Source organism: Cherax quadricarinatus, chromosome 10 (genome assembly GCF_038502225.1).
Source record: "Cherax quadricarinatus isolate ZL_2023a chromosome 10, ASM3850222v1, whole genome shotgun sequence".
NCBI lineage: Eukaryota > Metazoa > Arthropoda > Malacostraca > Decapoda > Parastacidae > Cherax > Cherax quadricarinatus.
Window position 1 is genome coordinate 37,200,344 of NC_091301.1, and position 14,165 is coordinate 37,214,508.

General features: G+C 37.2%; 1 protein-coding gene across 5 annotated transcripts in view; it reads left to right on the plus strand.

The window, feature by feature from the left end:
* Positions 1-1,287: 1,287 nt before the first annotated feature.
* row (relative of woc) overlaps positions 1,288-14,165 on the plus strand; it is a gene marked incomplete at its 3' end in the record, with an annotated part of 245,209 nt that continues 232,331 nt past the window's right edge. For 2 of the 5 annotated variants that reach the window (XM_070083775.1, XM_070083776.1), the window contains 1 exon segment: positions 1,288-1,481. In XM_070083775.1, coding sequence (XP_069939876.1) covers positions 1,472-1,481 — 10 coding nt within the window. 5 annotated transcript variants of the gene reach the window in all.

The following is a 14,165-nucleotide window of genomic DNA, read 5'->3' on the forward strand; positions in this document are numbered from 1 at the left end:
CAATTTTGCACCAAAAGGAACTTAGAAAACTTACGTAACCTTATTATAACAAGAATAATTTATTTTAGCCTAACCTAACTAAATATATTTTAGAATTGTTTACAGTAATTTAATGCTAAACAAACACAGAGAAATATATTTTTTTCGTTAGGTTCAGAATGATTTTGGCGAAATTATTGCATACACAAATTTTCACGTACTATTCGGCAAGATGAGCGTTGCTCTTTAAGCCAAGATGGCAAGTTCTGCCTATTCGGCACGACATATATATATATATATATATATATATATATATATATATATATATATATATATATATATATATATATATATATATATATATATATATATATATATATATATATGTGTGTGTGTGTGTGTGTGTGTGTGTGTGTCGTGCCTAATAGGCAGAACTTGCCATCTTGGCTTAAACAGCAACGTTCATCTTGCCATATAGGACAAGCGAAAATTTGTGTATGCAATAATTTCGCCAAAATCATTCTTAACCTAACGAAAAAAATATATTTTACTGTGTCTGTTTAATATTAAATTATTGTAAACAAATCTAAAATATATTTAGTTGGGTTAGGCTAAAATAAATTGCTCTTGTTATAATAAGGTTAGGTAAGTTTTCTAAGATTTGTTTAAATTTTCCTGAGGATGTTACTGGAGGTTTTACCTTCATAAAGGTTCACTGTGTAGATGAAAAACAATAGAATCAAACAAAATTTGCTGAACATTAGTTATAAAGTAGAAGTGAAGAATTACAGACATAATACCAAAAGAACCATATTTATCAATATATTTATAAAACCTTATTGTTTACTGTTTTTACATGATTCAGTTTTATGTTTTGCTGTTGTTGAGGTTCAGTGTTAGTTAGCAACACTACACAACACTGCTCCCTCCCTCATGACATAGTAATTAATATGCAAGCTGTCTTATATATGTGAGAATATTAAATGAAAGAAACTTCAAGATTAAAACACTTAACATCTTATGTAGGAACACGTCTGGCAACACTGACTTACTTATATTACTGGAACATTAATTGATACTTGTTTTTGTGATTCTCCGGTGTTTATCTTATGAGTTTTCCCTCTAAATCAATTAGAATAATTAGTCTAGAGTTCAGGTTACAAGATTAAGATATAACAGTCGTTTCTAATGGCGAAGGCATTAATAATATATTTTTAAAAGAATTTGAATGTGAGGTTGTGAGGGCTTGTGTTGAGTGACGTCACAGGCTCTGGGCGGTCCCTGCATGCTGATTGGTGGAGACCACGGCTCCTGCACGCTGATTGGTCGACGCCAGTGTTTGGGACTGACATCACAATATGGCCACCACTAAAGTATTCGCGCTCGCTTTAAACTTGTAGTTTTTCAGCGATAACTTGGCCATTTCTCAATATCATTTAGTCAAACTTCTTATGAAGATACCTGGATAACTTAAGCATAATCTGGCAAGATAATGGGCAGAGGTGAGTGCTTCATTCTCTTAAATTTATTCTTATTATCCCAGACACTCCAAATCTCTTCGAAAACGGGAATTCTTTACTGGAACATGGCGAATGTTTACAATGGATTACCGCCAAAAGTTGTGTTGGTACAAGAATTTACATGTTGTATATGGAAATAACACTTGTATAGTGCTGTGTATTAGCAGTTTATTATAAGAAAGTCACTGGAGAGGAGGGCAAGCAGGCAGTGCTCACTAAAAAATAACGAGGATAATATATATTGCTTCCGTCATTGAAATATTATTTACACATTGTTCAAGTATAATGAACCTGGGAGATTGTTGAATTATTATTTGTAGGAAGACTGGAGAGACTAGTGTTGAGTGAGAGAGCAGTGAAGCTCGTTATAATGCTATCACAAGTTAGGTCAGGGACTCTTAATACACCTCAGTCTTCAACACCTGTCTCAACACCTGTCTCAACACCTGCCCTTCCTAACTTATAATATAACTAAACTATCCATCTGTCGAGTGTAAAAAACAAGAAATATTTCCCCTGATGGGAGGGAGTCACGTTGGCATTATGCTGTCTGACTTTTTTGGGTTATCCTGGGTTCCCTACACATATACTGCTATATATGATAATCTATGTAAGTGTATTTGTGTATACCTGAATAAACTTACTCACTGACCAGCAGGTGTCCCCTAGCTAGGCTAGGATGAACTAAATTATGATTCTTGACTGTTGAGACCAGCATGACTGATCTATGTTGTTAGGACCCCAGTGGAATTATGTCACTTTGTTAGACTTTTGGGTTATCCTAAGTAATCTACACATATGCTGCTATGTATGACAACTTATGTAACTTTATGTGTAACTGTACCTAAATAAACTAACTAGGCTAGGTTAATTCTATGCTGTGCTTAGGCTAGGATAATTAGTTATGTGCTTATACTAGGATAATTGCTGTGTCTTGTAGTTAGTCTAGGATGATTACCCTGTGGTTAGGCTAAGGTGATTTTCCTGTGGTTAGTGTAGGATGATTGTATTCTATGGTTAGCTTAAGATGATGGGCCCCCAATGGAAATAAGTCACTCTGTCTGACTTTTTTGGGTTATCCTAGGTTCTCTACACATATGCTGCTATGTATGATAATTCTATGTAACTGTATTTGTGTATACCTGAATAAACTTACTTACTTACTTACTAATTAGATATATAATACTGATAAGTTGAGAAAAACGTGTGTACAGATACTTTAAACATTTTAAAATGAAAGGTTACATTGGTGAGACTTCGCTCATTCCAGTGATACATAGGAAATATGGTACATGACTGTATATAGCAGAAGTAACAGGTTCATGTTAGGTAGAAACAATGACAGGTTGGGTTTAGACAAGTTTTAGGTAAGGTTCAAGTGTTCTGGATGACCTCACTTCCATTCTGGTGTGTTGCAGTGAAGTGTCCCACGACTGAAAATTTTCCTTTTAAAATGCCTGAAATTTTAGCGTCTGTGTTATTTTCCTTAACTATGGTGATTCCTCTATTGTAATCACCTATTTCTGACTACAGGAACAGAGCTATGCCCATGGTGCATATCCTTATTAATATGTTCATCATAATTAAAAATCCAGTGGTTTTCAGTGCTAGCTACCTACAGTACTTTAAATTTAACCCATTCTTCTACCACAGTTCGTAAAGAAATATTTCCCAGTATCCCTTTGTTACTATTTTTTTTTCCTGATTTATATCTGTGGCCTCTTGTTACCCTTGTTGAAGGCATATTACTAAAATCATTGCTTATCAAGACTATTTTTAAAATTGATGTAATTTTTATTTGGCATTAATCATAAGTTTACAGTCGTCTTCCATGTTCTTGTCACACTGTATCTTACACACTTATGTTATATGCATGTGCTGGTGATTTAACCAAGGATAATTCAAAAAGCTATTATAGGCATTTTTATTTATTTTTATTTTTATGGAAACTTTTTAGAAACACCATCACTGGATGTATTCTTTTGATTTAAAGCAAGGTAGAGCACTGCTTTATATTATTTCTGCTTGTTATTATTTTGCAATATTGTTTCTGCTTATTATTTTGCTAAAAATATTTGGTTTAATCTTTAGTTCCCATAAATACTGCAGATTAACAAAACAAAAAATCAAACAACATTATTTCTTCGTGAAGTGTGCAAAGTGCAGTTTACAAGTAATGCAATATTTTTAAGCATAAAGAAAGCCACTAGGTATTCAAGGGTATGTCCTCTGACCCCTTTTAAGGTGTATCAAATGCTTTCTGCAGGTCTTTGAAGAGCCCCAGATGATAGTTTTGTTTTTCAGGTGCTGCATTTAGCACTGAGCATTTGTATAATTGCATCATTCATACTTTTTTGGCCTCAACCCAAACTGGGAGGGATTAAGTATGTTGCAAGATATTAGGTAGAAGTAAACTCTGTTTTGTGTTATTTTTTCGAAGATTTTAGATGGTAAGGGCACTGAACCAAGATTCCATGATGTGGCAGTGTCTGACAAGTTGTGCAAGAAAGGTATAAAATACTGACAATATGAAAGTTAAGACACGTGCAACATCTCGGTATCTTTATTGTAGACGTTTCGCCATCCAGTGGCTTTATCAATACAGATTCTAGGACATAATTAGAAGACAGTAGAACTATATAAAAAAGATGAGATAATCAGTCCCTCAGCCTTGGAGTTAGTGTTCACTGCATCGTGGTGTTGGAGAATCTGGAGCAAAGGCAAGGAGACTGGCGGTTATATAGGCATCAGTGGATAGGGACATGTAGCAGACAAGGGCATAGTCACTGGTAGGTGGGATTCCCCAGTGGAAGTAGGTCCTACCCAAAGGGATGGGTTAGTTGTAGTAGCCGTGAAGAAGGTACACTACTGTATAAACATTTAAAAATATACTAAAAATACTTATAAATGGTGCAGAAGCGACATTAAAACTATATCAAAGATGATTGACACAAACCCATTATAGTATGCTCCTCACTTAGCCACGAATTTGTTTACTGATGTGGTCTTAGGAACGCAACTCTGTTGTTAACCCTTTCAAGGTTTTGGCCGTACTAGTACGGCTTATGTGCCAGTGCCCATGACGTACTAGTACGCATAAATTCTAGCGCCTTCAAATCTAGTGAGAGAAAGCTGGTAGGCCTACACATGAAAGAATGGGTCTATGTGGTCAGTGTGCGCAGCATAAAAAAAATCCTGCAGCACACAGTGCGTAATGAGAAAAAATAAACTTTGACCGTGTTTTTGGATTAAAACAGCGACTTTGCACTATATTTTTGTATGGTATTTATTGTTGTATTCTAGTTTTCCTGGTCTCATTGTATAGAATGGAAGACATATTACAGAAATTGAGATGATTTTGACTGGTTTTACAATGAAAAGTACCTTGAAATTGAGCTCAAAGTAGCAGAAATGCTCGATTTTTACCAAAGTTCAAAAGTAAACAAATCATGCCAGGCGTCCAATACACATCAACTGGTGAGTCTAATATTCTTTCACAAGTGCGCTGATATTATTTATACCATTTCTACACTAATGCAGTAGTCTGCATAACAGTAAATTTTATTTTTTTGTGAGAATAAAAATTTCAAAGTGGAAAGCAAAAGAAATGTAAGAGGGGCCTGGGGACGTGCCTAATGAACAGAGGAAATGTTATTTTAGTGCCAGGAATGTCTTTCTTGTTTATTCTGGATCCTATTTGGAAATTGGCATCTTTTGAAATTTGTGTGAAATTGGCATAGTTGCAAAATTCTGACCTCTGTATTGGATATTTGAAATCGGTAAATTGGTGGTTTCTTGTACTCATTCGATAGAAAAAATGGAATTCTAGCGATATAGTTATGATTTTTGTCGACTAGTACATTAGAATTGGCCGAAAATAGGGCTCAAAGCGGGCAAAATCGCCGATGCGTAAACGTCATCGAGACCGCTAACTTCGTGAGAGCATAATTTTGTAAGTTTTCCATCAAATTTCATACTTTTGGTGTCATTATGATTGGGAAAAGATTCTCTCTCTTTTCACGAGAAAAAATAATTTTTTTTTTTTTGAAATTTGGGGGACCCTGAGAACAAGTCTCTGAGAGGGCCTGTGGACCTTGAAAGGGTTAAGTGAGGAGAGGCTGTATTCACCATTTTTGTCCCTGGTGCAAGTAGATTTAATACATTCTAATTCATCATAGTAGTAGATAGCTGTGCCTTCAGTTATGTATGATCAAGCCTACTGTTCTGTATGGCTGTGTAACCAGGTAAGACAAAGATGTCTTAATTCATGTTTGAGCTAGGTTTTGGTAAGAATAATAATAGACATGTTAACATTTAGAGAATTAAGCAGTGCTGAGAGGTCATCATAGTGTTTTCTCATTGATCTAACATTTTAAGTGAATACTGTTATGGTCTTGGAGGTACTGAGTACAGTTTTTGCCTGACTTGCTATGTAATATTGACAAAGACAAAATTTATTTCTTCACAAAAGTTACAGTGGGTGTTTACATTTTATACATGTTAGATACAAAGAAAGCCACTAACATGCCGGGGCATTTCAAGCATACTTCCTAATGCTTACAGACTACTTAAGACTAGAATGGTAAAGAGTGGTCAATTTTAATTACACATTATTTTCCTTATTACAACAGTGAGGTAGCTAATGGTTTACTGTGATAAAATATATATAGTTGTGGTGTAGCATATCAAACAAATAAACAGTATTACTCTTCAGCACAACCAATAATGATTCAATAGTACAATTATAAGTATGTATTAATGTTAATGAAGCGGTCATAAACTTTTTTGGGAGTTTTTGAGTTGCTTCAGTTAGTTTCAGGATTGTTATTGCTGTTTAACAAGAGAATAATATCAGGATAGATATTTGCATTTGTAAGACTAATGGAGAATTTAAGTATGTACTAGTACAACAGTACTTTGCATAGTTTGGCTAATGTGTGTCAAAAAAAATCCTGTACTGTTCAGTACCGTACTGAACAAGGTAAGGTACAGGTTGGCCATCACTAATCCGGCAGTCAGTAATCCGGTTCCATCAATAATTGGGCACTAATTTTGGCTAACATAATTTCAAATTTCCGGGCTCACCACACCAACCTGCTGCTACCATTTGGTGATACTATTTGCTGCATAAGTCATTCCAATTTCTTTTTCTCCGTTTATTGTTATAACCTGCTCACTTTTATCCCTAGCTATAGTTCCAATGAATAAAAGAAACGCTTCTCGTTGTGTAAAGCACATTCACCGTATATTATCCATAAAAGATAAGGTGGCTTTGAAGCCACTGTCAGTCAGCATGAGCTCAGCTCACTCAGATAAGCTGTAACCGGTAAATTTGGGCCTATATATGAGAGAATAAGTCTGTGTGGTAAGTATACACTGTATAAAAATATCCTGCAGCACGAAGTAAATAATGAGAAAAAAAGGCGACTGTGTAAAACACAGTATTTTCGTATGGTTTGTATGGTTGTATTCTCGTTTTTTCCATCTCATTTGATGGAAATAGATATAATTTTGATTGGTTTCACTCTGGAAAGTACCTTAAAATTGAGCTCAAAGTTGCGGAAATGTTCGATTTTTGCCAATGTTCAAGAGTAAACAAGTGATGTCATCATCCAGTATGTGTCCGACTGGACGGTCTGATATGCAGTCACGAATAGGTTGATGTTATTTATACAGTTATTGCAGTAATGCAGTAGTCTGCACTACAGTAAATCTTCTATTTTTTCTGTGAATAAAAATTCAGAATGGAAAGCAAGTGTAATATAAGAGGGACCTGGAGACATGACTAATGAACGGAGAAAATGTTATTTTAGTGCTAGGAATGTCTGCATTGTTTATTCTGGACTCTATTTTGAAACTGGCATCTCTTTAAATTTGTGTGAAATTGGCCAAATTACCAATTTCTGACCACTATTGGGTAGTTGAAATAGGTAAATGGGCAGTTTCTTGTATGCAGGCGACAGAATAGAAGGAATACTAGTGAAATAGCTGAGTTTGGTAGACTGGAACAATGGAATGGGCCAAAAATAGGGCGTAAAGTGGGTGAAATTGTTGATGCATAAATATCGCCGCTGGTTTAAATATATTCTAACCTAACCACTCTGTAATCCGGCAAAATCACTAATCTGGCACCCTACAGCACCCTACGGATGATGCCGGATTAGTGACGGTCAACCAGTACAGTGGACCCTCGCCTAACGCTATTAATCCATTTCTGAGAGCTCAACGTTAGGCGAAATTATCGTTAGACGAATTAATTTTCCCCATAAGAAATAATGGAAATCAAATTAATCCGTTCCTGACACCCCAGAGTATTAACAAAAAAATTTTTTTACCACATGAAATATTAATTTTAATACACACAAACTGAAGAAGACATGCACAGTTACATGACACTTACCTTTATTGAATATCTGGTGGTGATTGATGGGATGGGAGGAGGGGAGAGTGTTGATGGTGTTAGTGTTTAGAAGGGGAATCCCCTTCCATTAGGACTTGAGGTGGCAAGTCCTTTTCTGGGGTTACTTCCCTTCTTTTAATGCCACTAGGACCAGCTTGAGAGTCACTGGACCTCTGTCGCACAACATATCTGTCCATAGAGGCCTGTACCTTCCATTCCTTTATGACATTCCTAAAGTGTTTCACAACATTGTCAGTGTAATAGTCACCAGCACGGCTTGCAATAGCTGTGTGAGGGTGATTTTCATCAAAAAGGGTTTGCACTTTAAGCCACATTGCACACATTTCCTTAATCTTTGAAGTAGGCAACTTCCTCAATTTCTCTATCCCCTCCTCCAAAGCAGTTTCCTCAGGTGTGGCCTCTTGCTGTTGAAGATGATCTAGCAGCTCATCAGTGGTTAGTTCTTCATTGTCCTCCTCCACCAACTCTTCCACATGCTCCCCACTAACCTCCAACCCCAAGGACTTCCCCCAATGCCACAATGGATTCCTCAACTGGCATAGGATTCCCAGGGTTAGCCTCAAACCCTTCAAAATCCATTTTGTCTACACATTCTGACCACAGTTTCTTCCAAGCAGAGTTCAAGGTCCTCTTAGTCGCTTCCTCCCAAGCCTTACCTATAATGTTTACACAATTGAGGATGCTAAAGTGATCTCTCCAAAACTCTCTTAGAGTCAGTTGAGTTTCTGAGGTCACTACAAAGCACCTTTCAAACATAGCTTTTGTGTACAGTTTCTTGAAGTTGGAAATAACCTGCTGGTCCATGGGCTGCAGGAGAGGAGTGGTATTAGGAGGCAAAAACTTCACCTTAATGAAGCTCATTTCCGCAGAAAGTCGCTCTGCCACGTCTGAAGGATGACCAGGAGCATTGTCTAATACCAGGAGGCACTTAAGGTCTAATTTCTTTTCAGTTAGGTAATTTTTCACAGTGGGGTCAAATGCATGGTGTAACCAGTCATAGAAAAAGTCCCTAGTGACCCATGCCTTACTGTTTGCCCTCCACAGCACACACAAATTAGCCTTGAGGACATGGTTTTTCCTGAACACACTGGGAGTTTCAGAGTGATACACCAATAAAGGCTTCACTTTGCAATCACCACTAGCATTGGCACATCAACAGAGTAAGCCTGTCTTTCATAGGCTTATGTCCTGGGAGTGCCTTTTCCTCCTGAGTAATGTAGGTCCTGTTTGGCATTTTCTTCCAAAACAGGCTTGTTTCATCACAATTAAACACTTGTTCAGGTTTCAGTCCTTCACTGTCTATGTACTCCTTGAATTCCTGCACATATTTTTCAGCCTCTTTGTGGTCCGAACTGGCAGCCTCACCATGCCTTATCACACTATGTATGCCACTACGATTCTTAAATCTCTCAAACCAACCTTTGCTGGCCTTAAATTCACTCACATCACCACTAGTTGCAGGCATTTTTCTAATTAAATCGTCATGCAACTTCCTAGCCTTTTCACAAATGATCGCTTGAGAGATGCTATCTCCTGCTGTCTGTTTTTCGTTTATCCACACCAATAACAGTCTCTCAACATCTTCTATCACTTGCGATCTCTGTTTCGAAAACAAAGTTGCACCTTTGGCAAGAATAGCTTCCTTGATTGTCGTTTTCTTGGCCACAATAGTAGCGATGGTTGATTGGGGTTTTGTGTACAACCTGGCCAGCTCGCAGACACGCACTCCACTTTCATCTTAGCAATGATCTCTTTCTTCATATCCATAGTAATTCTCACTCTTATTTAGGGTTTGCACTGGAAGCTTTCTTGGGGGCCCATGGTGACTTATTTTGCAGGTGCAATCACTAAAAAGGCTGTGATAATATGAAATGTTCCGATTGTATGCTTGGAAGCGACCGCGGTGGCTGGCTTGTAAACACTGGCACCCACGGAACAAGTGAGGCGGGCTCAGGCCACACGTGGACGCGTCTCGAACGAATCGCGTTGAGCGAGTTCTTTAGCGCTAGCCGAGGCAAAATTTTTGTGTTAAAATGTATCGCTAGGCGGATTTAACGTTATGCGATGCGTTCGTTAGGCGAGGGTCCACTGTATTAATATAATCCTGAGATGTCTCCTGGTGTCGCAAAATATGTGAAAAAAAAATTATTTTGTCTTATGAAATGATGGAGAATCTTTTCCCAATGGTAATGACACCAAAAGTATGAAATTTGATAGAAAACTTATGGAATTACGCTCGCGTGAAATTAGCGACCTTGGCGACATTTATGCCTCAGCAGTTTCACCCACTTCGAGCCCTATTTTCGGTCAATTCCATTGTTCCAGTCCACCAAACTCATACCTCTTTCTTTAGAACTCCATTAGTTCTATTGATTGGGTACAAGAAACCGCCCATTTGCCAATTTCAACTACCCAATAAAGTGGTCAGAAATTGGCAGTTTGGCCAATTTCACAAAAATTAAAAAATGTCCATTTCAAAATAGGGTCCAGAATGAACAATGAAGACATTCTTGGCACTAAAATAAAAATTTTTCTTGTTAATCAGTCATGTCTCCAGGCCCCAGTTATAATCGTCTTGCTTTCTATTTTGAATTTTTATTCACACAAAAAATAGAAGATTTACTGTTATGCAGACTACTGCAATAGTGTAATAATTGTATAAATAATGTCAACTCATTCATGACTGCATATTAGAATGGCTAGTTGGACATTTATTGGACAATGACGTCATTTGTTTACTGAAAATCGGCAAAAATTGAACATTTCTGCCACTTTGAGCTCCATTTCAAGATCCTTTTCATAGTAAAACCAATCAAAATCACTTATGTTTCTACAATATGTTTTCCATTCTATCAAATGAGCCAAAGAAAAACAAGAATACAACCATAAATACTATATGAAAATACATCTCGAAGTCGGCGTTTTAATCCAAAAACACTGTCGGAGTTTTTTTTCTCAGTATGCACTGGGTGCTGCAGGATTTTTTTTTATACTACGCACACTGACCCCACAGACCCATTCTCTCACATGTGGGCCTACCAGTTTTCTCCTGCATGATTTGAAGCTGCTACAATTTTTGAGCATATGTACGTCAAACACATTGGCTCGTAAGACGTATATATGCAACCAGAACAGTCAAAGGGTGAAATTGCAAAAATTTATAGCCATTTGCTTAGTACAAATCAATGCACATGGAACTCATGTACACACTTGCAAATAAATTACAAAAGTAAAAACAAAAAAATAGTAGTCAAGATTTTTATTACAGTGGTCAATAAACAGTGTACCATACATACAGTAAAGACAAAGATAACTTATTTTTAAAAATAGTTAAACAATGTAGTTTGCACAATGTTTTTCCTCTAATTTACACACTCACCCAAATTACTGTAAACATAAAATTCCTAATATAGCTACTGCCTGATCAATCTTAAGTAATCCCTAAGTTTGCCTAAGATACTCTCCCCATATAGGAGCTTTAATAGAAACAGTGTATCACGCCAACACTTAACCATTCCCATTGCTAAATTTACTAATTGTAATATTGTTATATATTTAGTACTACCTCATTATTATAAATCTAATTAATCACTTCAATTACCTAATATGCAGTAAGGTATATTAAAATGTACTGCTCCATAACCTGTCAGTACAGTGGACCCCCGGTTCGCGATATTAATCCGTTCCTGAGAGCTCATCGTAAACCAAAATTATCGGAAAGCGAATCAATTTTCCCCATAAGAAATAATGGAAATCAAATTAATCCGTGCAAGACACCCAAAAATATGAAAAAAAAAAAACTTTTACCACATGAAATATTAAGTTTAATGCAATAGAATAATTACAATAACAACAATAACAATAGAATAATAACAATAGAATAATTGACACTTACCTTTAACCCTTAAACGGTCCAAATAGATCAACGTTCAAATCCGTAGTGCTCCAAAAGTAGATCTATGTTTTTTTTTACACATTTTCAAATGTAACAAAAAAAAAGTAGATAAAAGTTTTTTTTTACACATTTTCAAATGTAAAGAAAAAAAAAAGATGATGTACATTTTTTACATACTTTCAAATGTTGAAAAAACTTATATATACGTTTGGACCATTTAAGGGTTAATGAAGATCTGGTGATGATTGATGGGATGGGAGGAGGGGAGAATGTTGAACCTATTGTTTAGAAGGGGAATCCCCCTCCATAGGACTTGAGGTAGCAAGTCTTTTTCCGGGGTTACTTCCCTTCTTCTTTTAATGCCACTAGGACCAGGTTGAAAGTCACTGGACTTCTGTCGCACAACATATCAGTCCATAAAGGCCTGTACCTCTCGTTCCTTTATGACTTTCCTAAAGTGGTTCACAACAGTGTCATTGTACAGGCTGCCAACACGGCTTGCAGTAGCTGCCTGAGGGTGATTTTCATCAAAAAAGGTTTGCACTTTAAGCCACATTGCACACATTTCCTTAACCCTTTGAGGGTTTCGGACGTACTAGTACGGCTTACGACCCAGGGTTTTTGACGTACTAGTACGCCTAAATTCTAGCGCCCTCAAATCTAGTGGGAGAAAGCTGGTAGGCCTTCATATGAAAGAATGGGTCTATGTGGTCAGTATGCACAGTCTAAAAAAAATCCTGCAGCACACAGTGCATAATGAGAAAAAAAAAACTTTGACCATTTTTTTGGAATAAAACAGCGACTTTGCACTGTATTTTCGTATGGTATTTATTGTTGTATTCTAGTTTCCTTGGTCTCATTTTATAGAATGGAAGACATATTACAGAAATTGAGATGATTTTGACTGATTTTACAATGAAAGGTACCTTGAAATTGAGCTCAAAGTAGCAGAAATGTTCGATTTTTACCAAATTTCAAAAGTAAACAAACCGTGCCAAGCGTGCAATACACGTCAACTGGTGAGTCTAATATTCTTTCACAAGTGCACCAATAATATTTATACCATTTTTTACACTAATGCAGTAGTCTGCATAACAGTAAATCCTATATTTTTTGTGAGAATAAAAATTCAAAGTGGAAAGCAAAAGAATATAAGAGGGGCCTTGAGACGTGACTAATGACCAGAGGAAATGTCATTTTAGTGCCAGGAATGTCTTTCTTGTTTATTCTGGACCCTATTCGGAAATTGGCATCTTTTGAAATTTGTGTGAAATTGACAAAATTGCTAAATTCTGACCACTGTACTGGATAGTTGAATTTCATAAATGGGTGGTTTCTTGCACCCATTCGATAGAAAAAATGGAGTTCTAGCGAAATATTCATGTTTTTTGTCGACTAGTACAGTGGATTGGCCGAAAATGGGGCTCAAAGTGGGCAAAATCGCCAATGCGTAAACATTGCCGAGACCGCTAACTTTGCAAGAGCATAATTCCCTAAGTTTTCCATCAAATTTCAAACTTTTGGTGTCCTTATGATCGGGAAAAGATTCTCTATTTTTTCACAAGAGAAAATAATTTTTTTTTTTTAAATTTGGCCGACCCTGAGAACGAGTTTCGGAGAGGGCCTGTCGACCCTCAAAGGGTTAATCTTTGAAGTAGACAACTTCTTCAATTTCTCTATCCCCTCCTCCGGAGCAGTTTCCTCAGGTGTGGCCTCTTGCTGTTGAAGATGATCTAGCAGCTCATCAGTGGTTAGTTCATCATTGTCCTCCTCCATCAACTCTTCCACATCCTCCCCACTAACCTCCAACCCCAAGGACTTCCCCAATGCCACAATGGATTCCTCAACTGGCATAGGCTTCTCAGGGTTAGCCTCAAACCCTTCGAAATTCCTTTTGTCTACACATTCTGGCCACAGTTTTTTCCAGGCAGAGTTCAAGGTCCTCTTAGTCACTCCCTCCCAAGCCTTACCTATAAGGTTTACACAATTGAGGATATTAAAGTTGTCATGTGGGTTCGATAACGTGGATGGGGTAAAAACACTGGCGTAGGCTGGTTAGTACGTATAATTATAACGGAAATTATGGGAAGCACCATCAGCCGCCCTGCCTCTCTCTGTTCTCTATCTCAGACTGACCCACCAGTGCCTAGAGGGTGAGCGATGTTCAAAAACATGCTATGGTCAGCAGCAACGTGAATAACAGTCAGTGATTCACACAGACGGTTGGTAGTGAGTCATCTACTGGTAACTGGTTACTGGTAACTGGTACTACTGAGAGCTCGGCGATGCTAACGTATGTCGTCCCGACATACAGCTAATACAAACTAGAGACGGCAGGTGTACGGCTTGG